Source organism: Astatotilapia calliptera, chromosome 8, assembly GCF_900246225.1.
Source record: "Astatotilapia calliptera chromosome 8, fAstCal1.2, whole genome shotgun sequence".
NCBI classification, from domain to species: domain Eukaryota; kingdom Metazoa; phylum Chordata; class Actinopteri; order Cichliformes; family Cichlidae; genus Astatotilapia; species Astatotilapia calliptera.
Genome location: NC_039309.1, coordinates 10,272,818 through 10,299,112, shown reverse-complemented (window position 1 = coordinate 10,299,112; position 26,295 = coordinate 10,272,818). Strand labels below are relative to the sequence as shown.

General features: G+C 42.8%; 1 protein-coding gene across 4 annotated transcripts in view; it reads left to right on the top strand.

The window, feature by feature from the left end:
- Nucleotides 1-26,295, top strand: part of dock1 (dedicator of cytokinesis 1) — a 204,248-nt gene that overhangs the window by 51,197 nt on the left and 126,756 nt on the right. For 2 of the 4 annotated variants that reach the window (XM_026178423.1, XM_026178421.1), the window contains exons 17-24: nucleotides 2,549-2,652; nucleotides 3,223-3,406; nucleotides 17,376-17,473; nucleotides 19,141-19,230; nucleotides 20,003-20,103; nucleotides 20,196-20,324; nucleotides 22,169-22,277; nucleotides 25,031-25,042. In XM_026178423.1, coding sequence (XP_026034208.1) covers nucleotides 2,549-2,652; nucleotides 3,223-3,406; nucleotides 17,376-17,473; nucleotides 19,141-19,230; nucleotides 20,003-20,103; nucleotides 20,196-20,324; nucleotides 22,169-22,277; nucleotides 25,031-25,042 — 827 coding nt within the window. The remainder of the gene's footprint in view (nucleotides 1-2,548; nucleotides 2,653-3,222; nucleotides 3,407-17,375; nucleotides 17,474-19,140; nucleotides 19,231-20,002; nucleotides 20,104-20,195; nucleotides 20,325-22,168; nucleotides 22,278-25,030; nucleotides 25,043-26,295) is intronic. The other 2 variants (XM_026178424.1, XM_026178422.1) reach the window with 1 other exon arrangement.

Here is a 26,295-nt window from a genome sequence, read left to right as displayed (position 1 = left end):
TGCAGCTGAAGCACAGGCACGATCGCCTCTGGTCTTCAGCCTAAACTTAGGTTGGGCCAGGAGTAATTGACCTGATGATCAAAGCGACATAAGTGTGTGTTTATCAGTTGAACAGCTAAAATGGTACTGTCCAAACCTGCATTGCTCTTATTAACCTTTTAAACTCTTTTTTTTTTTTTTTTTTTTTTGTGTTGACAGTGGCTGTATGACTGTTCTGCAAGTGTTTTTGATATAATTATTGTTATATATAAGGAGCAGTGCACATTAATTAACATGAGCGTTTAGGTCCATTATGTAAATGTGCCAGATTTAGTCATACAGGCTCATTTTAATACACATACCGTTTCAGATTGATGCCACTAATAGAAAGAAACGGAAAACAAAAGATCTAAGGTTATCTAGGCACATATAAGGGATCGAAACAGATGAATGATAAAACAAAAAACACATCAGTGGACAATCAGTGAAAAACAGCGACGTAAAGTGACATTATTTTAGACTATGACAGTATGTTGCGCTGCTCAATAAGAAAAGACTGACTAACAAAAGCTCTTTTTCTAAAAGATACTGTATAATCCCCTGTAGGAAATGCTATGCTGTTTAGAGATGTAAAAATAAACTCTAGCATATCATATTAAATTTAATATGAATTTGATAATACTTATGATTTTCATTTAAAGTATTTAAAGGGAGTACAAGCTCGCTAACTTGCAAGCTATTGATAATCAGCTGTCAGCTGGCGCAACCTTAACCTGTTGCAGGGCTCCACTGATGATCATACATGCACTTAACTCAGTGGGAACAACCTGGTTTAATTGTGTGGTTTCTAGCATACCTATTACCTGTGCTATAATCAGCCACTTTCTTATATTAATATTAATATTTGAAAGGGTGAACAAAGATGGAACAGCTGTGTGTACGGGCATAGATTTTTGTTCCTTAACCTCTCTACATGTGATTAGTTTGTGATGAAAAGCAGTGCAGATTTAGGCTGTCAGGCCTTTGTATTGCCTGCCTGCGCTGTCATGTGGCCGTGTCCTTCCTGCTTCCTTCGATGTGCTCCTAGCTAGAGCTGAACTTTAAGGGGATACACAGAGTGACAGAGCTGCTCATCAAGACCACTAGTGGAGCTCATGTGTTCAGTATCTCAGCCCTCTGGTTGAGAATTAGGCCAGCTCGAACACAGTGCGTCAGAGTAGCACTCTAACATTGTCAGGCCTCATCAGGCTGATGGCTGCTGTCACAGATGCTGCCGTAGCTGTAAAAGATTCCTGCCATCTTTTCACTTTTGTTTCATCTGTCTTTATGCCTCTGCTTCGTGAGTCAGGTAGGCTTTAAAATGTGGAACAGTTTAGTCAACTAAATTTGAAGTGACAGCCCACCTTAAGGGGGAAATTTGCGAAACTTGCACACAAATCGGACTTCGATTGGTTTAAAGAAGTAGCTCTGTCCTGAAAGTGACCTTTTTTGTCCAAATTAAGAGTTTTCAGCTCTGTGCCCTTTAGGAAGTCACTAATACACTTGGTATTATTGGATGGCATGCCTACAGTGTTCTCCCTCCACTGGTTCATCTCAGCCTAGCAATTATTCACCGGTGAGTTGCGGGCAGCAAACCAATGAGGGGATTTATGCAGATAGAATGCAAGATATATACTTCGATGAATCACGTCTCCCTGCACGTAAATCCGAGCTTGTTGATCCGCAATGATGATGTATGTGGCCCCATCCAAAGTCCCGGTTACAGGACAAAGTCGTAACTCTCTTCCTTGTTTATGCAGCGCTTCCACTCAACATTCCCAATCACACATGTGTCTGCACTTGCAAACATAAACCACGAGCATCTTTCCTCCACTCTTACAGGATTATACAAATTGGTCACAGCTGCAGCAGAGCACAAGTGCAAGTGTTTATTCATTTGATAACAGCAAGTGTACATTAATCCAAAGCCTGCCACTTGAACAATATTCCTTTTTGTAATTAGCAGGTTTTTTTATTTTATTTTAAGGCACATATTGTTATATAACAACCAACTGTGATTGCATCTCCCACGTCCCTCGCATTATATTATGCACAAGTCCTTCAAACCTATGCATAATTGGTCTCAACAGTCGGCGCGCGTACATTTGCTTCACTTCAGGGTGAAAAATAAACAGTTCACGGACAGATGCAGCCATAGCATTAATAAAGACATCAGAGGGGAACAGTAGTTTCTTGTGCTAACTCAGGAGCTGACTCAGGGAGTGTAGTGCTGAGGTTAGCGTTTGGATTATCACTTCTTTCAGACTGCTGGTTTGTTAATGACTTGTTGTAACGTCAGCAGTGCTGCATGGTTTACTGCAATATGATCTCTTTTTTGTTCCCGAAGACGAACACTGTTCACATAAGCATATTGCACACGTACGAAAGATGCGGTGTGTTTTGTTTTGCAAAATGAGACAAAAAGCAAACGGTACAAAAAAGCGAACTGTATATATGAACTTAGTCTCAAACGTAAACACCAATAACCAAGTTGTCTTTATTGCTTGCGTGTTTCTTTTTCCTTCCACAGCCAAAGATAAATCGGAGAAGATATTTGCCTTGTCTTTTGTGAAGCTGATGAGGTATGACGGGACCACTCTGAGGGACGGTGAGCATGATCTCATCGTGTACAAGGTAAATGTAAAAAAACAAAACAAAAACATCCCATAAACACACTTAGTCTTTGTTTCTTGCTGCCTACTCGTCAGACAGCCCGCTGTCCTTGTGAAATGACCATGAAATAAGTTGTAGGTGAAAAACTGCCCTATTGTATCGGCGACTGTCATCATAACAGCCTGCCATCAGTGCTTTGTATGTGAATTGGGTAGCTGGTACACATCAGCCCGCACAAGGAAATGAGAGTACTTTCCAATTAAAAACCCTTGCATAATGATACCTCTGTGTTACGGTGCCCATTTATGTTAATTAAAAAGTTCATATGGGAAAAATCAATCTTGTTACATTTGTCTTGTCATGTTTTCTGGATTGTTGTTTTCGTCAGTCAACCCTGCATTTGGAAATGAATGATATTTTTCTCACATGCAACAGCTCGGTAGAAAAACACACAAATTGTTTTGTTGATAATATATATCAAAGGGAGATCCATTAAAACCACAGCTATAGAATGCAACATTGTTTTAATGTGTACACAGTAATTTGGGGTTTCTACCAATAAACTGACTGAGACTTGTTCTCTAAAACCAGGCGGAGGTAAAGAAGCTAGAGGACTCTTCTCTGTACCTAAACCTACCTTCCACAAAGCTGGAGATGGAAGAGAAAGGCTACTCCACCACTGGAAAAAATACCCAGACCCTGGGCATCTGTACCATCAGCAAGGATTCCTTTCAGATTTCCACCCTGGTCTGCTCTACCAAACTTACCCAAAATGGTAACAGCTGCTATATTTTAATGAATATTTGTCTCTTTTCCTGCGCAAGTTGTTTTTTTAAGCTAAAAATTATGCTCTTGTGGAAAACGTATCAAAACGTCAGTAAACACATGGAACACAACTTAGATATTATATAAAAAAATGAAAGCAGCTACTGTGACATTTTGAATCCTTAAATTAAGCTTTTTTTTATAGTCGCTGTCTTTGTCTTAACCATGCCATCCATATTTATATATTTTATCCTTTATTGATCTCTGTTTTTCACCTAATTGATTTGCACTAGCTTCACATAGTTACCACATAGTTTCTACTTTCCCTGCTCTTAGTCTCACAGCGAGCACACCTCCCTGCACAAACGCATCCAGCGGAGCTGAAAAGAAATGTGGGGAAGTCAGTATAATATTAATTGAGTTCAAGAGAAATTACTTTATCTTAATAAAAGCTTCCCAACAACTGTTAAATCAAAGAAAACAGCACTGAAAACAATCAAGAGAGAAAATGTTGTCATTGGCGCGTTTCAGTCTGGACCACTGTTTGCGATTAACTCGACAACTAAAGCAAATAAAGGAAATCAGTTGACTGTTCTTGACCCTCTTTTCATTAGATTCTTCCATGCTATGGTAGCTAACAACTGTTGCACTTTCAAAATAGAATTTACATAATTAATCTTCTAGTAGAGCTGAATAAATAACTTCCTAATTAAAAATAATGAATCTAGTTAGTTGTTTATTCCAGTGTGAATTGGCTAATCCGTTCCTGCTGCCTGATATACAGATATACTCTCACTGGCCACTTAAAGAGGTACACCTTGCTAGAACCCCCTTTTGCCATCAGAACTGCCTTAATTGTTTGTGCCGCAGATTAAACAAGGTGCTAGGTTTTGGTCCATAGTCATATGATAGCATCACACAGTTGCTGCAGATTTGCACCTTGCACATTTAGATGTGAATTTCCCATTCCATCACATCCCAAAGGTGCTCTACTGGATTGAGATCTGGTGACCGTGGAGGCCATTTGAGTGCTGTGAACTCACTGTCATGTTCAGGAAACCAGTTTGAGATGATTTGAGCTTTGTGAGATGATGTGATATCCTGCTGTAGGAGTCATCAGAATATGGGTACACTGTGGTCGTAATGGGATCGACATAGGCAGCAATTGTCGAGTTGGCCCAAAATGTGCCAAGAAAATGCTTCCCATGTCATTATATCATCTAAAACAGCAGTCCCCAACCTTTTTTGCGCCATGGACCGGTTTATGTCCGACAATATTTTCACAGACCGGCCTTTAAGGTGTCGCAGATAAATACAACAAAATAAAACCAGTACCGGTACCCCCCAAAAAAGATGTATTCATAACACACGGGAAAAGAACCAGGGAAAACCGAGTTAACTATAAAAACGATTAAAAAAACGATAAAAACCCTGAAAACCATGAATTTCACACCCGAACCTCAACTTTCGTGGCCTGGTACCAAATGACTCACGGACCCGGGGATTGGTTACCGCTGACCTACAACATCCAGAACCATTGATATAAGGCAGGATGGATCCATATTTTATGTTGTTTACCATCCAGACAACACTTTCTCAATATTTCATAGTCCAGGTATGGTGAGCATCTGTGAAGTGCAGTCTCAATTACCTGCTCATGTAACAGGAGTCGCATCCAGTGTGATCTCTCCTGTTGTGGCCCATCTTCTTCAGTAAATTCAATGATGCTCTTCTGCATCCTTTGGTTGTAATAAGCAGTGATTACTGTTGTTACTGCTTCCTGCCTGTCAGCTCAGAGCAGTGTGGATATTCTCCTGACCTCTGCCATCAACAAGGCATTTTCACCCAGAGCACTGCTGCTCACTGGATAGTCTCTCTTTTTGAACCGTTCCCTGTAAATCCTAGACGTGGTTGTGTTGAAATCCAAGTATGGAAGCGGCTTTTGAAATAGAGCCATGCCACGTTGACAGGCACTTAAATCACCCTTCTTCTTCATCAATCAGATACTTGTTTTGAACTTAAAGAGGTTCTCTACACGAAGTCCTCATGTTTAAACTATTGGATTGCCACCACCTGATTGGGTGCTTAGATCATTTGTATTAACGAGCGGGAGATCAGATGACCTAATGAAGTGGCCATGAGTAGGTTTTACTGACCACTGCTCTCTGATCTCTTCTTTCTTGAGGTGCTGTATAACAAAAGTAGCACACATGAGAGAAAATCCTAGCGACGTATGTGGATTTACTTTTGTTGTAGCACAGAGAAGTACAATTCCAGCTTGATGAAATGCCTGCTCACATCAAACAGAGCTCTCACTGGGGGGAGGAAGGATTTCTTTACTGTATCTTAGCCAGGTAGACCCTGAATTTTGAAACCACCGATGGACCGTAGCCTCTGGCTTTGACAAACGGATCATGGGAACATCATTTAATGTAGGATGCCTTAGCTTCAGCTTTTTAAACATTTTTTCTCATTATCTGGTTTTTCCTTTTCCACATTCTGAGCGCCAGGAATTGTTTTCCTCCTCTCTATTCCTACTTCTAAAGTACTTTCTTTTCTCTTTACTCTCAGTACGCCAGTCAGTCTCAGTTAGATTCCAGTTCATCTCTGTTGAGCGAACAACAGCCTTTTTATTTCCCCGTGAAGATCTACTCTTATTAAGCTTGGGAAATCCTCATGCCTGCCACTGTGGCTCATGGATTAAGGATTTTAGCATCTTGTGTTCCCACCAGCCTTTCTGCATGTTTATAAATCCCCACAGATGTCAGCGTAAACCCTCTTGAGCATGCTGGTATTTCTTAGCTGTGTTCATAACGTTGTAGTTAGATTGTGTGAAAAGCTGTTCTCTTTTGTGTGAGTGGTCAGATGCTTCTAGCTCTGATTTCACAGAGCTAAACCAAACCAACCTAAATGTCTCCTTTGATTTCTTTTTCACTGGTTGTAATTTGCTGCTTTGTTTTGGGTTTTTTTTTTTTGTATGCAAGAATGAATCACAATTTTAATTAGAGCCACAATTAAAGCTTCTTTTGTGTTTTTGGCCACAGTCTGAAATAAATAAGTAACAGACACACTGCAGGGTAACTTTGACTTGAATTGAAATTAATTGTTTTACTCGCCAAGAGCAATGCCCTGTTTAAATAAGGAGTGCATCATGCCCTTTCATTTTTGTATTCACGTTAACAAAAAGATCATTTTAAACCTCCAAACAAGGGCAGAATGAAGAGAAAAGCTTGGAGTAAATTATTGAAGCAAGATCATGTGTGTTTGTGGTCTTTAATCCTTTGAATAATCCTTGTGTAGGCCTGTGAAAAGAAAATCCACTGTAAACCATTTTTCGCTTTCTTCAGATTTGAAATATTATTTAAAACTTCCCTTCAGGAATAAGTGGCCTTACGCAAAGACTAATAATATAAAATCTTAAAACGTCTTTCAAAAAGGCCTCTTATCAATTTTAACGAGATCCCCAACCCCACTGGCCAACACAACATAAATACGTAATCAGCCAATCACATGGCAGCATCTCAGTGCATTTAGAAATATGGGAATGGTGAAGAAAACTTGCAAGTTTAAACTGATCATAAGAACGGGAAGAAAGATCATTTAATTAACAGCTGATTAGTGCCCAAACACTGTTTTTGCATTTCAGTAAATTACTGTATGTATTTCCCATTTTCCTAACAAAAAATGAGGAAATGAGGGATGGCTCGAGACTTTCGTGCAATACTTTACAATATCCATAGAACCTCTAATCAAGCCAGCAATAAGGCAGCTTTACCCTTTTTATGAGGTGGTGAAGCTAAAGCACTCAAATAGGCAGTAAGACTCTCTCATTGCAGAGGTCACATAAAGCTACAAAACATTAGGTCAAAGCTGAACCAGAAATTTTTTTCCTGAAAAGTAGGATCAATATTTGCTTTCAGGTAGAGATGTTTCCAGCTTGGTGATTATCCGACTGCCCGACTATGGGGAAAAACAATCTGCATGTAAACATTAAGACTACTAGGTAAAAAAAATTCATTTCAGAGGGAGATTATCCCAAAGTTTGACAGATGCCTTGGTGAGATCAGCTGTTTTCTGAACGACGATGCATGGTCTTGGCGTGCTGGCAATTTAAAAACTACAGCTGAATCTCTGACCTGTCAGCAGCACAGGCTTTATGTGACACTTGTAATGATTTTAGTGCTTTTTGTGCTAAATCATTGCAGTCTAAAAAAGACGTGAAATGCCGATAAAGCTAATTGTCCGGGATACAACCTAATAGCATGCGCAGCAAACATTTATAAAGCCTCATTAATGGGATCACTGCAGACCCCACAACAGGCTCTGGGCATTTCTCTAAGACAACGGGAGGTTTTTGTTGTCAGAGGGCTTCTGCATATAATGTGTGAAAGCGGTGGGTGTCGCATGTTGTTATAGTAATGTTCCCTTTGAAGCTTATTAAGTTTAGTCTGTGGTATAAGTTGTCATTTAAATACAATTGTGCGTGCCCTCCTACTCGGCTCAGGGGGTGGTGATGTCAATGAATGAGTCGTCTCAGTTACAGGAGAGCCTGCCTCTCCTGTAAGTAATGATAGTGGCTCAAATGGTTGTCTCAGCTGTTATGTAGATGCGTAGTATGCAGCATATATCAATCAGCACTATTCTCTGCTCCTATTTCTCCTCCCTGCCTGCCATTTTCTGATTTATCTCGTTCCCTGTGCTAGAGTGATGGGGGGGAGGGGGAGTATGTGTCCTGGTCTGTAGATTCACTCCTGTAGAGCAGCTCCGCTCTCCATATTTACCTGTCACTTTGTGCTGATAATTTGCAAGGTGCCGGTGGGTGCTTGGGGATCAGATGGCCTCGTCGCTGCACAAAGTTTGATTAAACTTTGTGCAGCTGTGTGTTGTATGGGATATATCATCCCACGCTAAAGCTCGAGGAAAAGGTTCCAGCTATTTTAATAAAGCACTGTACACAGAGCAGCCGCAACATTAAAACCGCCTCATTTATATTGTGTAGGCTCTTATCCATTAGGGATGCAGAATTTGCAGGTGGCATGAGGACATTGGCAGCTATTGCTTTGGGTCTAGTAACTTGTGTGGCTCGTTTCAGTGGTTTGGACGGATGCTCTGAGTTGGAATCCAGGGAGGCTGGATGCTCGGTCAATGCCTTGGGCTTGTTTGCAGGCTCCTTTAGCCATTACTGCAGTTTTTTTTGCCTGTGTCCGCATGTTTAGTTTACCATTGTCATATGATTTATTTATTTTTTTACCCATCCATCCAATATCCCTTCTACAGAAAAAAAGAAAGTGTACAAGAAACAGCAGAAACATTGCATTGTTATTAGAGGATCAATATTATTTACTTACCTGTCTTTGGTTTTGATATTGTGGCTAATCTATCCACAATATTTCCCATGATACCAGATTCAGGCTTCTTTATTAAAAACCCAGAAGCTCTTTAAGATCTAGGTGTGTTTGTCCAATAGTCATCTCTGTCCCATTTTCTGCATTTCTGTAAATGAAATGATCACATGATTCCAGCTCATCAGATGTGTTGGCAGTTTCCTGTTTTATACAATATCAAACCAAATATTTCGGGTTGTTTTGACTGTTGGTTTGCTGAAACAGCAATTTGATGTTTACGTTTGGAGAATATGTGACAGTATAATTAATATGATTAGTAATGTAATTGCGGTAAGATCTGTTTCTGGATGTAGAGCAGGTCATCTACTAATCAGAAGGTTGGTGGTTCAACCCTTAGGTTCAAGTTGCTTTCAGATCCGTCCACCAGAGTGTAATTATTAGATGGAAAGCACTTATAAAAAAGTGCCTGTATGAATGGCTGTGATGCCTGTTCGCTCACCAGCAGTTTATCCTGAGCACTTATTCTTGCAAAGGGAAAAAGGAGCCCTAGAAATGCCCCTTGCAACAGACTGCATGCTTTATACTGGCTCCTCACTGCTGATCCCCACATCCGAGATGAAACACTCTTTTTAACTAAGCTAGATTTATGCAGGCGGCCTCCCAGTGCTGTGAGCTCCCGTGAAGTGGCTCCTAGCTCTTCCCTGGGCATTTACAGTGTGCTTCGCTAAACAGAGCAGAGATTCAGCGACAGCACACGTGGGAGAGAACCTAGCCCAGTGAAATTGATTAAAATACTCTTCCCACCTCTGCTGGAAAGAAAACACATTTTTATGAACAAAGCAGCTTTAAAACTATGGAATCCATGTTCGTATTGAAGCTACTCCAGCATCAGTGCGCTGAAGAAGCCGGTACTTTTAAACGTTTAAACGACTACATACAAGGCTGTCACTATTAACGGCAAAGAACAAGCTATCAAGACTCCTTAGTGGTTGTGTTTGCTTTTAAAAGTGAACAAAACTGATTTTGTGAAGGAGTTCCGTAAACAAACTTTCAAATGGTAATGTGAAGTCTTTTGCATTTCAGTTGCGCATTGACAATGTAACCTATTTTCTCTGAATTAATTATTCCACTGCTCTCCATCTGCCAGTTACTTCCACAGTCTTTTAAATTCCCACTGCCTGTGGAGACATCCGTTCTCAGACAGATGTTATTTGTAAAAGGCTCTCAGTATTTTTCTCCAGAACAAAACTGATTGCCCCCCACCCGCACAACACTGTGCCTTACAGCCCCATGTGCTACACGTAGTTGGCCTCTTAACACCACTGCCCCACTGGGACCAAGCTGCCTGATGATTTATTCTCACATTATTCCATTTATCTCTGAGGTGCTGAAGCATCAATTTCCAAATCTATATCTCCTTGGGGACGGAGGACCCTGGTAGTTGAGACAGGTTCTTGTGATTGAACCCTGATAGGCTGTCAGGTTTACAGATGATGGGCATCCATTACTGTGTTGCCATGGCTGATTGACTCTTCCTGAGCCAATCAGCCATGGCGAACGGGGAGAGGCAGCCCCTAGGGACTAGGTTTGCAAGAATGCCAAAGAGATTCTTCTTATTCACTTCAGTCAGATGAGGCTGAATATAGTATATATTCATGAAAGCTAATAAACCATCATGAATATACTATAAAGATGTTTCTGGGAATCTCTCAGGATTATACCTGAGAAAATGTATATGAAAAATCTGTTTATACGATAAAATGAATTAAAATTAACATTAAATGGAAACTTTTCTTAAATGATAAATTGTTTATTTTGGTTTTTTGCTTACTCCTGGTTTCGCCCATATTTGCTGCTTTTAACCCTTTAAAGCCGGTTGGAGCGGGCACGCTCTGTTTTGCGCAACTATTTTTAAATCTCGGTAGCACTGCAACCACGTAAGCTAGCGCAATAATTTTTTTTGCATATGAAACCGGAGGAGTTGTACTTACATCTTATGCCATCAGCTTGTCCTAAGTCACGGTTTCCTTCCACATATGGCTCACATATGGCTTTGCAAAAACTGCATAAAAAGCGCTTGCAGCAACAAAAACATAATATTCCAGAAACACGCTTTGCCGATCCGATCAGCTGTTTGTAACACTTCTTACGTCCATCAGCGTGAACTATCGCATGTCCGCCATGTCCTGGCCGAAACCGGAAGTGACGTCATTTTGCGGAAATGTAGTTTTTTACCATCAGGGCCTTATGAGCCTATACTGGTGTTTTTAAAAGTTATATTTGACTTTATGACTTTCTGTGTCGTTTCTGGGATGCTTAGGACTCATATTGCACTGCTGGAAATAGTTTATTTTGATGCATATGCTGTTTTTTTTTTTTGTTTTTGTTTTTTTTTTCAAATTTGCATTATAATATTTATTTTCGTTTTTCCTGCAGTATATAAAAATTGGTGTATTTCAAAAATAAAACTATGAAGACACTTAAAATAAATTTCCTGTGGTGGGAAACTATTTTGTGCAACTTTTTTGTATTTACAGTTTTGAGGGATAAGCCTCTTAAATTTCTCTAACTAGAAATATATGTTAAAAAAACAAAAACGATTTTCAATTTTTTTTTGTAGTTTATTGCACCTTTTTGCAATTTATGTAATTACTATGCACTTAATGCAGACATATTATTAAAATTTGGGCTATAATGGTTGTATTGATGTATAGCAACTTGAAATGCTCCCAAAAATGGCACTACAGCATGTAAAAATATAATATAAGCTTGGTTTAGGACTTGGTTCTCTTTCATAGCATTCGTTTCGTGTCTCACTATGGGAACGCCTCCTGCGTGACCTCATCAGAAGCTCAAATACCATTATGCCAGCCCTTACAGGCTGGCTAGGTGACGCCCATGTCAGGAGGGGCCAGTGCCTCCCTATATAATAGGCTGACATAGCGTCAGATGTCATTCAAAAACCTCTTCTCGCTTCTCACAGAAGCCTGTAGACAACTGTGCTATTGGGCGCTAAAGCTAAACTGTCCACAGATTCGAGTGAAACAACTCGGTCGCCGGGCGCTTTGTTCCCAGCTTTTCAGTTGTCCACTAGCATACAAGCAGTAGCAATACTGTTCTGTAGCTAGTGCTGGTGCCAAGTAGCAATACTTTCACCCAGGGAAGTAGCAATACTTTCCGAAAGCGAAGTAGCAACACTTTGCTAATAAAGGTACCCCTAGCTTCACCATCAGGTAGCAATATCCTTCGACGCTAGCGGTTTTACACATTAGGTAGCAATACCTGTAGAAAAGTAGCAACACTTTTCAACCCACGTTAGCGAGGAATAGCAATATTCTCCGCACTCAGTGTCAGTCTCTCTAACGTGCGCAACCCTCTAGCTAACCATGGCTACGACGGCCAACGAAGTTGCAAAACTTTGTCCTTGTGGCAAGAAGATTTCTGCCTGGGATACACACCCCGTGTGTGCGGCATGCCTGGGCTTATCTCACGCTCAGGCTGCCCTGACACCTGCACACGACTGTATCCACTGCGTGGCTTTCCCACGCAAACTACTCCGCCGCAGGCTAGCTCGCCAGGCTAACCTGTCGGGCGGCGACCCTTTGTTGTGTGAGGCTGCTGCGGCGCAAGGAGAAACTGAGATGCCCGATGATTTGGCCGCAACGCCAGGGCCGAGCTGGGCAGAGGCAAACCCTCAGCCCATCGCGACCGCTTTCCCGTCGCTGCAGGCACACGGAGATCGTGTGTTTTTCCGCGATGCTGGAGTCACCTGGGGAGGAGATGCTAACGAGGACGGAGATGAGTCGGCTGACTCGGAGCTCCTGCTGTCTGACGACGGCGAGGAGGAAGATTCCACCTCCTTGGCTAGCATCAGCTGGGCTCCAAAGCCCTCGGCTACCGGCGAGGTTGAAAAACCGACACCGCCGTCTCCCCTGGATCTCGACATGCAGGACATGTGCAAGCGCGCAGCCGCTAGGCTCAACATCCCGTGGCCCGCCATACAAACAGAGGTTGTAAAGTCTCGTTTTGACGGTAAGAAATTGCCGAAAGCGAAAAAGACGGGGAAGCATGTGTTGCCTGTTTTCCCTGAGCTACTCGATGAGATAGCGGTGACGTAGAAAGCAAAACCTTGCAGCGAGAAACACCCCATCGTGGGGAGCTCCCTGCTGGATTGTGAGGGGATGGAGTCTATCGGCCTCCGCCGGATGCCACAAGTGGAGCCGTTGGTGGCGAGCCATCTTCACCCGAAGACGTCTCTGTCCTCATCGGCCCCATCTCTCCCCTCCAAAACAGACCGCTTCCAGTCTAGCCTTACAGATAAGTGCTACAAGGCAGCGGCTCTGTCAGTAAGAGCCCACAACGCCTCTTCTATGCTAATGGCTTACCAAGCTGAGCTAGAAGAGGGCATGACAGCTAACACAGATACCACAGTGTGGGAAGAAATCTGCGTTATAACTGACCACGTCCTCCGCCTCCACAAGGTAGCCATACAGGCTACTGGGAGAGCCATGGGCCTCATGGTTCTTCAGGAGCGAGCACGCTGGCTCGGGCTCACCAACCTGACGACTAAGGAAAAAGAGCAACTCCTCGACACCCCTGTCGTCCCTCACGGTCTCTTCGGTGCGGCTGTTACATCCATGCAGAAGAGATGTGAGGAGAAAAAGAGAGATGATGAGGCTCTGAAACTCTGCCTGCCGAGGAGGGCCCAGCACGCCACCCCAGCAGCGCCGCGCCAGTCATTCGCGCAGGCAGCGTCTCGCCCGGTCCCCGCTTTCAGGATTCCCAAAGTGCCTAAGACGCAAGCAGCCCCCCAGGCTGCCGGGGCCCCTAAGAATCCATGGACTCGGAAGCAGTCTCCCCAGGCCAGACCTCAAGCGGCCCCTCCTCCCCCCGCTGCCGCAATCGTGAGGAGGAAGAAGCGGCCGGCCTGACAGCCTCCCCTCTAGGCGGGAGCGAACCCAGTTTCCCCCCTTCATGGGCCACCCTCCCGCCTCCCAGCTCCGTTCCAGAGCAAGTTCAACGGGACATGTTCCACACAGAGTGCTTGACTCGGGCCGGCGTTCCTGTCACCGGACCCGCCAGAGGGAAAGAGAGCCAAAGTTCGCAGTGTTGTTTCACGAGCACTTCTCTCATGCATTCTGTATTAAAAAAGCCCCGACACGCGCATCCAGGCAGTTTGCCGAGGGCGCTGTCGAGTCTTGCAAAACACATGAGAAAATCAAACATGCTGAAAAACGGAGCACCGTCTGCCATAACGCAGCCCGTGGAGACTCGCGTTTCCACAGCTGTGATTATGCAGATGAGCCCGTCACCTCGCTCGCCTGTGACAGAGGTGACGGGACGCCGAAATGACGTATGTTTCGCGCTGCGACCACAAGGGGGCGCCAAAACGCCATATTCGGTGGAGTGGCCAGTGAGCCCTCTGTCTCTCCACATGAAGAGCTGGGCCACCTGCACTCAGTCAGCATGGGTGCTGAGGACATTGAAAAAGGGCTACAGGCTGCAATTCAGTGTCGCTCCACCACAATTCAAAGAAATTGTTTACTCTCGTGCTCCGGGCGAGTCTGCCAGTTTTCTCCTGGAGGAAATTTCCACCTTGAGAGACAAAGGAGCTATAAGAATTGTCCCTCCCGAGGAAATGCACAGCGGATTTTATTCAAGGTATTTCCTTGTGCCAAAGAAAGGGGGAGGGGGATGAGAGCCATTCTGGATCTCCGTGCCCTGAACCGGCATTTGAGGACATACAAGTTCAGGATGTTGACGCACGCCTCGCTGCTACGGTTTGTACGAGCGGGCGACTGGTTCACATCAATCGACCTGAGGGATGCTTATTTCCACATCCCCATATATCCCCCACACCGAAAGTATCTGAGATTTGCTTTCCAGGGGATGGCATACGAGTTTGTAGTCCTGCCTTTTGGTCTCTCACTGAGCCCAAGGGTGTTTGTGAAATGCACCGAGGCAGCAGTGGCCCCGCTCAGAAAAAAGGGCATTCGGGTGGCCACGTACATCGACGATTGGCTGGTGGCAGCCCCAACCCGCCAGGGAGCGACTTGTCACACAAATGCTCTCATACAGGGGTCCCCCAAGTTACACACGCTGGCACACAGACTGATAGTCTGGAGCAGTGTTCACCTGCTGTCACTGAGAGCAACTCACGTGCCGGGGATCTTGAACTTTGGAGCAGATCTTCTCTCCAGGGGCAACCCGCTGTATGGGGACTGGAAGCTTCACCCGGAGGTGGTGAAGCAGATCTGGCTGCGATTCGGTCTGGCGACCGTGGACGTTTATGCATCCAGGGAGAATGCTCCGTGTCCCCTGTTTTACTCGCTGAACGTTCAGAGAGCTCCACTCGGGGTGGATGCTCTAGCTCACGAGTGGCCGAGAACCCTCCTCTATGCTTTTCCCTCAGTGGCCCTCATTTCTCAAACCCTGGCCAGAGTGAGGGAGAGAAGTCACTATATGATCCTGATAGCCCCGCACTGGCCAGGGAAACACTGGCTGGCGGAGACTTTTCAGCAGCTGTGCTGAGTGGTAACAGCGTAGTGGCTGTTACCACTACGCAGAGACCTCCTGTCTCAGGCACGGGGGGAAATATTCCACCCCCACCCAGAGAGGCTGGCTCTGTGGGCTTGGCCCGTGAGTGGTTTAACCTGAACACGGTGGGGCTCCCTCATAGTGTTATCGACACTATTCAGGGTTCTAGAGCATCGTCTACTCGGACGCTATATGAGCATAAGTGGCGTGTGTTTGAAGGCTGGTGCTTAGAATCACAGGCCATCCCTTTTCAGTGCTCTGTGGCTGTGATTCTGTCATTTCTTCAGGCCCTGATTAATAGGGGTAAAGCCTTCTCCGCCATCAAGGTGTATTTGGCAGCGATTTCAGCCTGCCATATTGGTTTTGAGGGAAAGACTGTTGGCCAGCATCCCTTAATATGCCGTTTCATGAAGGGTGCACGGCGTAAATTGCCTACGTCTAGGCCATTGGCTCCATCGTGGGACCTTCCCACAGTATTGGCTGTGCTCTCCTGTTGCCCATTTGAACCCCTGGAACGGGTTGAGTTGAAATTTCTGTCCTTGAAGACGGCTCTTTTAATTGCTTTAGCTTCTGCTAAACGTGTGGGAGAGATACACGCTCTCTCAGTGCATCAGTCATGCATTCAGTTCTCCTTGGATAATACGAGGGTCTGTATGCGGCTCAACCCTGCCTTTGTCCCGAAGGTTGTCGGCACATGTTCCCCTATAGAACTGCCGGCCTTTTGCCCACCGCCTTTCTCCTCAGAGGAGCAACAGCGGCATACCTTGTGTCCAGTCCGTGCTCTGCGCATTTACATGGACCGAACCCAGAGTGTCAGACAAAGTGACCAGCTGTTCGTGTCCTGGGCTAAACCACATATGGGAAAGCCTGTGTCTAAACAGCGCCTCTCCCATTGGATAGTAGGAGCAATTGCCTTGGCCTATACTAGCAGGGGCCTTCAGCCCCCTGCTGGCTCACGTGCGCATTCCACTAGAGGTCTGGCGACCTCATGGGCTCTCTTTAGGGGAGTTTCTATTCAGGAGGTGTGTGCAGCTGCATGCTGGACCTCACCTCATACATTTGCTAGGTTTTACAGGTTAGATGTGACAGCACCTAACCTAGCGCGTTCAGTCCTCAGTGCAGGCTCTTCCCGGGTGGGGGCCTCTCCCCTGTGAAGTGCTGTTGGGGACAGTTGTCTTCTTAACAGGCATGTCTGGCAATCCGGGAGTCAGTATTTCTCCCATAGTGAGACACAAAACGAATGCTATGAAAGAGAACTTAAGGTTATGTATATAACCACGGTTCTCTGAGTAGCATGAGTGAGTGTCTCACCAGACTGCCCTCCTTGCTATGGAAGCGAGGAAGAGGTGGGCTTGTTTTGAATGACATCTGATGCTATGTCAGCCTATTATATAGGGAGGCACTGGCCCCTCCTGACATGGGCGTCACCTAGCCAGCCTGTAAGGGCTGGCATAATGGTATTTGAGCTTCTGATGAGGTCACGCAGGAGGCGTTCCCATAGTGAGACACTCACTCATGCTACTCAGAGAACCGGGGTTATATACATAACCTTAAGTTCTATGGTAGGTCTTAAAGGGTTAATGGGATTCTGTAGATCATACAGCCACACAATCAAAATAATAAGGTTGTTACGACAATATGAACTGTTTTATTAATGCACATTTTTTATGTTTGGGACTCGAATTAAAAATCCTAGCCAAAATTTATGCTGCAGAGGCGGAGATACCCAGATCGGCAGAATCTAGAATGGCTCAAACGCAGCATAAGTTTTGAGCAAACACTAATTTTATTTATATTTAGTCTCCAAGGAGCCAAACTTTTTCACTCGTTTTCTGTCCACTTCTTGCACCTGTCCATTTTCAAAGGGATTTTTTTCCTTTTTTTGTAAGGACAAAATTGCTAACCTTGTGTTTGGGAAATTTGTAAACTGATGTGAACGTTATGGCGACGTCTTGGAAAAACATGCTAAGACCTTAATCTCATTAAATGCAAATAGTGGACTTTTTCTTGCACAGTCTCCTTACCCGCCGTTACTATTTTCTGGGTGAAAGCTATGCATTGTGTTGACAGCTTTTTTTCCCTTTTGTCTTTTTCCAGTGGACCTACTTGGGCTGCTGAAGTGGCGCTCCAACACCAGCCTTCTGCAGCAGAATCTACGTCAGCTAATGAAGGTGGAGGGTGGCGAGGTTGTGAAGGTCAGAGGCCCAAAATTACCGCTCGGTTGAGTTAAACCGCTTTCAGTCAAAGCTTAAGTAAACATAAATAAATGCGTCTCACTTTCTTTTGCAATGTTCATCGCCTTGCAAATGTACCTAATTCCTTTGCTTTGACAGAGATCGGCACAAATGGACGAAAAACAGATCTTAACAGCTGTTCAAATAAACATTCAGTCACAAACGATGCATACTCTTCCTGAAAGCTACAGCTTCCTGGCAGCAATTTCACAAATGATGTCGCTGCCTGTCATAAGGAGTTGGCTGCCACTTTTTTTGCTTTTGTTTTAATGGCTTTAGCAAGGAGGGAGTGCATAGTACCCCACACTGTCTACAGACAGGGAGGAGATGACACGCTGTCAGAGATTTAGGCAGGGCCTTTAAGTGCTCAGCATGGGGCAGATGAATAATCATTATTTAGAGAAAGTTTTGCAGGGGCAGGTTGGGTGCCTGGCAGCTTGGAGCCTATCTAAAGAAGTCCTTCACCTAGACAGTTTTGATCAGGCCAGATAGATGTCTACCACAGCTGGACTAGTTCATTAAACCACAGGAGTGTGATTATTATTACCACCGCATTAGCACTCAATTGCTTCAAAGCGCTTCAAGGCTGTCGGTGGGCAATTAGATAGCATTTTCATCTTGGCATTTAAAAGACTATTTATCAAAAGAGTATACATTATTTATTCATCATTTCATTTTCCCCCATTGTAGTTAACATAAAGCACAAATATGTTCATAACACATTTTTAAAAAATGTTTCCTGTTCTGTTTTTTATTTCCCATCTCCCTAATGTGACACCGTTTGAGCGAAAAGGTCACTGCGCCGTTGTCCTTGTCATGCGGTCCAGCCTTTGTGAGACCGAATTTCACTTTAAACGCCGCATACCGTACAATGTGTTGGTTTCTCGTTGAGAAGATGATGAATCTCATCCATTCTGAGATGACAGACCAAGCGCAGTAGAGAGTGATGGCTCTGTTCCCGACACTTTTACATCTGTTTTTACATTGCTGCAGAATTGGCTGAGTAAATGGAGCATGTTTCCCCAGAGAGGAAGGGTGTATATAGTTAGTGTTCCTGGAGGTGCTGCTGACAGGGAAATGATCACTCTCTTCATAGAACTATTTTGGTGTATGTTAACAGCTGTAAAGGGTGCGTAATGGGTAGCATGGAACCGTCACAGCAGGAGTTCACTTGCCACTTTGGTTGCGCCATTCAAATGATAGAGGCGTATTTAGGGCCGGGGTGCTAAACATATTTTTGTTGTGCATTTCTCTATTTTTATTTATCAGTTTGCTTTGAATCATTATAGGATAATGTCTATATAAAAACCTAAAAATGCTATTGCACAGTTTTCCCTACACAAAAGTTAAAAATCTCCCAAAGACTCACAATCGGTTTAGCTGTTGTCATTCCTTTAAACGTCGGATGAATTAGTTTGTCCTAATGTTAGTTATCACTTTAATGACACAAACTGAATGTGCATGCCAGAGGAAAGAAATCATGATCAGCTTGACTCGGTTTATTTGACAGAACCGTGTGGACTTGCTGTGAGATTAGGACTTAGCATATGCATGTTTTATTTTTTATTTTTTGAATGACACGCCTCATTGTTGGCCTGCCATAACATGCCGTGCATCTGTCATTCTAGTTTCTGCAAGACACTCTGGATGCTCTCTTCAACATCATGATGGAAAACTCTGACAGTGACACTTTTGATACTCTGGTGTTTGATGCCTTGGTAAGGAAGAATCCCGCTGTAACGGCAGCGCATAATTTATAATAGAGTTCCCTGTCAGCGCCAATAAACATTTGGACATGTTTGGAGCTCAGAAGCAAATATAATAACTTGGGAAATACTTCATGTGTTAAAATGGTTTTTGACAGGCATCCCTGCTCTGTTTGGTACCCTAATTTGTATGCAGCTACCTGTTTTCTGCCCTTAAAAGTGAACAAAGCAATTTTTGGTTGCTTTTTTGGCTATATTGTTTTAGTTCTAAAATTTTTTTATTCCATTGCTGTACGTTAACATTGAACTCCACACATTGCCACTGATGTTCGATAGCTGCTGCATTGAATTGCATGAATTCTTAGTGCCTGTGAAGCATTTTTATTGAACATGCTCACATGCTTATTGCAATATATAATATAAAAAAGACTTTACATTGGGGGAAAAACAGGTTATGATTATTAACCTTGTCCTCTCATGGGCTGCAGATAATGGGATTCAAAGTATTAGCCTGAAACTTGTCTAGCATGCAGTTCAAAAGAGCAGTTTTTGTCATTCACAGAAAGCTGGTAGTAATTGTTTTTTGTTGAGTTCCTAGATTATCTGCAGAGCAGAGAATTGAAAGAAAATGGTTTTCTGCCCAAATGCAACCTTGCTTAATTTCCCAATCTGTTTTGATATATTGAGCAAGACGGGTAGTTTTGGGGGGCTCTGAATTATTAAGTTAGGCTTTCCTGGTGCGTTTAATTTACTTTTTAATAACTATGTCTTTATTGTTTGATAGGTGTTCATTATTGGGCTTATAGCCGACAGAAAGTTCCAGCACTTTAATCCAGTTCTGGAGACCTACATTCGAAAGCATTTCAGTGCTACACTGGCATACACGTGAGTTTAATTTCTTTACAGAAACATTTATAAACATGCGTGTTCCACTTTATGATTAACACATTAGCCATACTCTGTGTTTCTATTTGCAGGAAGCTGACAAAAGTTCTGAAAAACTACGTGGACAATGCAGATAAGCTGACAGAACAGCTGCTGAAGGCCATGAAAGCTCTGGAATACATCTTCAAGTTCATCGTCCGATCCAGAGTCCTCTTTAACCAGTACGTGTGGTATTTTTTTTTTTGCAAAGTGTAACATTGCATCATAATGCATGCAGTTTTGTTATAAAGCTACTGTGAAGAGTATTTTCAGTGTAACTGTGCTCAAGTATGAGTCTGATAAGCTGTCTTATCAAAGTACAAGAAAGCTTTTGAACTTTTTAAGATGGTCTTTCTAAATTTATAGTTTTTTCTCTTTAATTGCTGCTGTTCCTTTAAATAATTTCTTGGCTTCAGTCGTCTTTTATAAAAGAGCAATGCGTTTTGTAACACCGAGTTCTCTGCAGCACACCTCAGCTCCGGTGTAATAAAGTTGAAACAAGTAAAAGCCAATGGTCTTTGGATGAGGTCATTTCTATGGATGTATTTATAATAGGCTGTGGGGACGTTAAATGAATGATAATATTCGAGAGTCGTGAAATAAAGCTGTTGGTGGCTGAAGGCCTGATGTATGATCCTGGACTAATTAAGTGTGCAGAGTTTGATTGGTTTTCTGTCCAATGTCTAGAGGACACTCTGTCCTTTACCTCACAGAACACAGCACTGCCATTCTTTTCTATGTTCCAGTTTGTGCCAAGTGGCTTCTTTCGTAGATATCTGAGAGAGAGAAAAAGAAAACTCAAGCTTTATGGTGGTCCCACTTTGTGTTAGCTCTTGTTGGAGTGGTTTCTTTGGTTGGTTGCAAGCCATCATTTTAAATTCTTATGAACTTTAAAGTTAGGTTTGATGGAGCCTAACAAGAAGGTGCCAAGGTTACATCAGCAAATGTTTAGCCTTTCACTGTGGGTCAGTGAAGAACTTTTATGAAAGTGCAGAAGAACACCTTAATTGTAGATTTGCCCCCACCTCATTCAATTCGACTGTTATAGCTTTCCAGGGCTCACTGAGCTCCTTAGTGTTGCAGGTGAGCAGCGGCTTTAAGTAATTGTTGTTGCGGGAGCTCTGAGACGGATGCCTCTAATCCCACGATTTCTGTAAGCCCTCAACAGTGGCTATCCTGTACCATGTAATACATCCATTCCCTTGAGATATTGTAGCCACACAAAACCCACGTCTGTGCAGAAGGCCAGTAATATCTGATGGAGTGGGAATTTAAACACTTTACCTCCATTTCACCTTGCACAGTTTTAGTTTCTCTTGCGAGTTTTGATTTTATTTCTCTAAAACTGAGCGGTTGCAACGCTAAATTATTTGAAGCCGCTGCTGCTGCTCGGCTCATTTCCACTTAATGACCAGTTTTGTTAAGATTTACGGTCTCTGTGAGCACTAAGGATTTTCATCTTTGAGGGATTATGTGTCCTTTCTTTCTGTGTGTTCCCATACACTTGGAAAAATGGGGGTAAAGCGTTTTCTGTCGCTGTAGTGTGATCATTGGCGTTTGGTTGCTACAGTCTGTGGGCAGCATTTGTTCCACATAACCAAGCTAGCGGAAGGAACATTAGTAATTCGAGTTGGAGAAAATATGAGAAAGTAAAGCCACTGAACCCTAATATTTGCTTGACATTTGCTTTCTGTTCCTTGTATAGTGTTCTGGGAAAGTCATTAGCATAGATCATTAATTTTTCCGATTTTTGTTTCCGCATGACAGCAGGCAGGTGCTTCGGGGTCTTGTCATGTTGTTTTAAATGCTAATCTGGCTGGCAGCAAGAGTGATGTCTCTGGTTCTGATCCAGGAATATTTGCATTGATAAAACAGGGCCTTTCTGCTGGCTGCTTTTAATGATTTAACAGGGAAGCATCAAACCCTTGTCATTTCCAGTGCAGGTGGGGCTGTTTACACAGGGATGAAACGCACAACAGCCTTGTGATCATCTGCCAGTGTAATTCTCTACTTCATCTCCTCCCAGGCTCTATGAGAACAAAGGAGAGGCTGACTTCATGGAGTCCTTGAGGAACCTTTTCACATCCTTTAATGATATGATGAACAGTAATTCAGAGAACACTGGCATGGTGAAGGTAGGCTGATTACCACTCAAGTCCAACTGCATACTGTTGCTCAACCTCACTGCCAAGAATCATCTGCTGCACTGTGAATAGTAAATAAATCTGATGTGATTATCTTGGGATGACAGATTCTGTAATTGGAGATTAATGTGCCTTGTTAGATTTAAACTATGACAGCAGTTTATTAGATATTAATGCTAACATTCCTTCAGATCATTGCTGCTTACTGTGTTCTGTGCACTGTGTTTGTTTTCCACGTCTTTTTCACGTGTCTCTGTGCAGATTTTTTATTTTTATGTGAACTTGTTAGAGCTGAGAATCTGAGAAAGATAATCTAGCCACTTAAAGTAGTAGTTATAGTAATTAATGACTTCTTGATATGCTGTGAGAAAATGGGACGATACAGAGGAATTAAGGAAGTATTGATTCAGCATAGTATAATTCAAAGTCAATTAAACTTTAGAGATATCAGTGGTGCCAGTTTAGCTCACTGGTGCCTGCAAAGCTGATGCAGCAGCCTGGGTTCAAGTCTAACCTTTGCAGCTCGTCTTCCCTGACTCACTTTCTCTGCTTTCCATATCCAATCATCACTGTGCTGTCAAACAAAGGTGAATGAAAACACGCACTTCAGGGATGTCAGTCTGTCCAGATAGAAAGAATAAACCATTGTGAATTCATTTCAGTTGTTTTGGTCCAAATAGCTACACGGTCTCACCATAGACCATTGCTATCTCTTTGTCCTTCCTGACTGGTTTTCTCTAGTTTTGCTTTTTCTTTGTCATTGTTGATAGTATGAGATAGTACCTGCAGCCCACACAGGTTGCAAATGTAGGCCACCTCCTCCAGAATGGCACATCCATGCGTGCTGTTGCAAAAAGGTTTGCTGTCTGTCCCAGGACAGTCACAAGACAGTAGAGGTGATACAAGGAAACAGGCTGTTACAAGAGGAGAGCTGGGCAGAGCTGTAGAAGGGCCTTAATCCAGCAGCAGGACCGGTATCTGCTCTTTTTTTGGAAGCAGGAGCAGAAGGTTCACTGCCAGGGCCCTACAAATTGACATCCTGCAGTCTGGTCATGTGCATGTTTCTGAACAGACTGCTAGACTCATCTGCATCTTTTAGTGGGTCCAGCACCAATGCAGCTCAACTGCCATTTGTCAGAGAACACCAAAATCAGCAGGTGTGTTGCTGCCACACTGTCAGACCTTATGTAGTTCAGAATCGTGTGATCAGAATGCACAGGCAGCCCCTTGATGACAAAGGCGTTAATGCCATGGACATTGCCAGTGCCACAGGCTATCCAGGAGCTCAGGGATGCCCAGATCCACCATCACCTTTAAGAGCATTCCCAAATGTTGTTGGGGGCCAATACCAGCGCTTGTGGGCCATTCATGTTACTGAGCCACATGTGGATATATCAGCTTGTGATTGCAGTGTACCCCTCAGCCTGATGGGGTATTGTCGTGAGCAGGTGACGTGGACACCCAAGTTTGTGAATGCAATAACTCGAGAACGAAGCAACGTAGGAGCTTCAAAATCTCCAACAGGTTCAAATCTCAGTGGCCTGGACTTTCAAGGTCAAGGTTAAACTTTTCCAAAACTCTTGTGAATGCGATACGTCGAGAAGGAAGTCACCTAGGATTTTGAAATTGATGCAGAGTCAGAAAAATAAAGCGCTTTCAAATAGACAAAAATGCTTGTATGAATGTGTGTGTGAAAAGCACTCTGTAGCCGTCCATTTACTTGTTTTATCACACCAATAATTCAGGTTTTAGCTGAGCTGGCTTTTCAGGATTGAAACAGAGGATGTCAGACCGAGTTTGAAAAGAGGTCAGAGATCGAAAAGAGGTCAGAGATCAAAAAGAAACACATAACTAAAACTGTATTTATTTTTAATAATTAAAGCTTTAAAGCCATTCTACATTTCAGATTTCCTAAATAAAATCACAAGACTGTACACGGGCATAATACAGGCACGTTTCAAAGCAGAAACAGTCGAGGTATTAAATGGGTTATTTGCTTGACTATTTTTGGTTCCCACTAAGATATAATTCATGACATAATCCACTGGAGAGTCACAAGTTCACAGTTGTAACCTTCTGAAAAGATTAAATAAACAGGATATTGTTAATGCGTTTTAGAGGTACTATCTTTAGTCACACTATCTGTTATCCACCTGTTTCCTGTCTAAGCTACGATGACTAACTGCATGCTAGCTGTGGCCTCATACAGCAGTTCATTTATAGACTGCTGCTTTTTTGTTTGTTTGTTTTGTTTGTTTTTTTGGTGGGGGGTTCTCAGCAACATGTCAATAAAAACGTTGTGTTTTTTCCTTTTGGTTGGTCAGATATTTCCTAATTTTAGACTCATAATCATAACCGAGATTGTATTTATTCCAAATTCCTAGGAATTCGAAACATGCAGCAATGTTTGGCTTAAGTTTCCATCTTCAGAACATTATCTGACTTGTCTTGAAAGTAATTATTGGAATCAATTATGAAAAGATAATAAAAAGGATAAATGTATATATTGCACGAACTATAGAAGAACTCTTAACTCGTGGAAGAAGGTTTAGGGTGTATTACACAATGAAGTTATTGAGATATACAACTTGGCTTTTCTTGCATCTGTACTTTTAAGTGTGTTTGTTAATTTCTGTTGTTTGTCTATACCTTTTTGTGTGTGTTTGTGTTTTTCCTTTTCCTATATTTCACTCTGACCTTGACTGTCCTGATGCTTGGGTCTTCTCTGGCCTTCTGCTCTTTAGCTGCTCCTTAAGGTATTTATTTCACTCTCTTTCTCCTTCTACCTTTAAACACTCTTTTTTCCCCCATATTTACTTGCTTCTGACCTCAAACTCGGCGACCCCAGATTAGAAACAGATACATAAGGATGTTTGTTTATTTGTGTAGATACTCTAAAAGACCCGCACACAGACTCGTGCACACTTGTGCGCACCCACGGCTATGCTTTTAGAGATAACATAATCACAGGGTACATGCACCTTGGCACACCTACAGTATATCCATGTGCACACTCAACCATATGAGGAGCTCAGGAGTCAATTAGGAGTCAGTTGCTGTGTAATTGGGTGAGATATTAGCTTTACTGTCAGTAAATTAAAAACTGATCTTGAGGAACGGCCATGAAACCGAGGAACCCTGGTTTCTTCCCAAATCCACCCCTGTGAAAGCACTGTGACAGGTGGAAGCTAATTAGTAGTCCCATTATGCCTCTCTGGAAAAAAAAATTGGAGTACTGATGAACATCTGGACAGACCAGCACACATGCAGCTGAAAATCTAATAAATACACACACATTCTCTCTCTTTCTGTTTCTTACTCTCACACACATGCACATGCACAAAGCATTAACAGATGCAGATGACTTTTTATTAGAATAGAGGCTGAATTGCCAACTGAATCAAAGTCAAACACCACTGAAATCTGCCTAATTCTTTCTCCCTGCAGAGAGAGGTGAATGTGAAATATAGAATACTTAATAAGATGAGATCGTATTAAGATGACAGCAGGAGTTTGTTTGGAAGTCATGATTATATCCCTGAAAAAAATCATTCTGAATCCTACTTTGCAGTTAGTCTCTGCTGTTCAAAAATGTGTCCTTAACAAAATCCAATATTTAGAAATCATTTACTAAAGTCAGTATTTGCTCTCTTGCCAACCTCATTTTAATATTGCTAATTATTCCTCCACATGTTTTCAGGAATAAACCATGAACAGTTTAGAAAAAACCCAATGGATTGTAATATCCAATGTGCTACACCTGTAACCCCATTGCAATGAGAGACAATGGCTGAAATGCACCAATGCAGTATAAAGACACAACCCACCCTGGCTGAAGTTTAGCAGCAGTCAGTTAGAGAAGAAGTTGTTGTTTTGGCTAAGCATAGCAGTTATGTTACTAGCCTTTGCATGCATGTGCTTGACGACTTACTGACACTATTGATGGACAAATTTAGATCCTATTTTTGTTAATTTACCATAAAGTAAAACATGGTTATGGCTAAGTCCA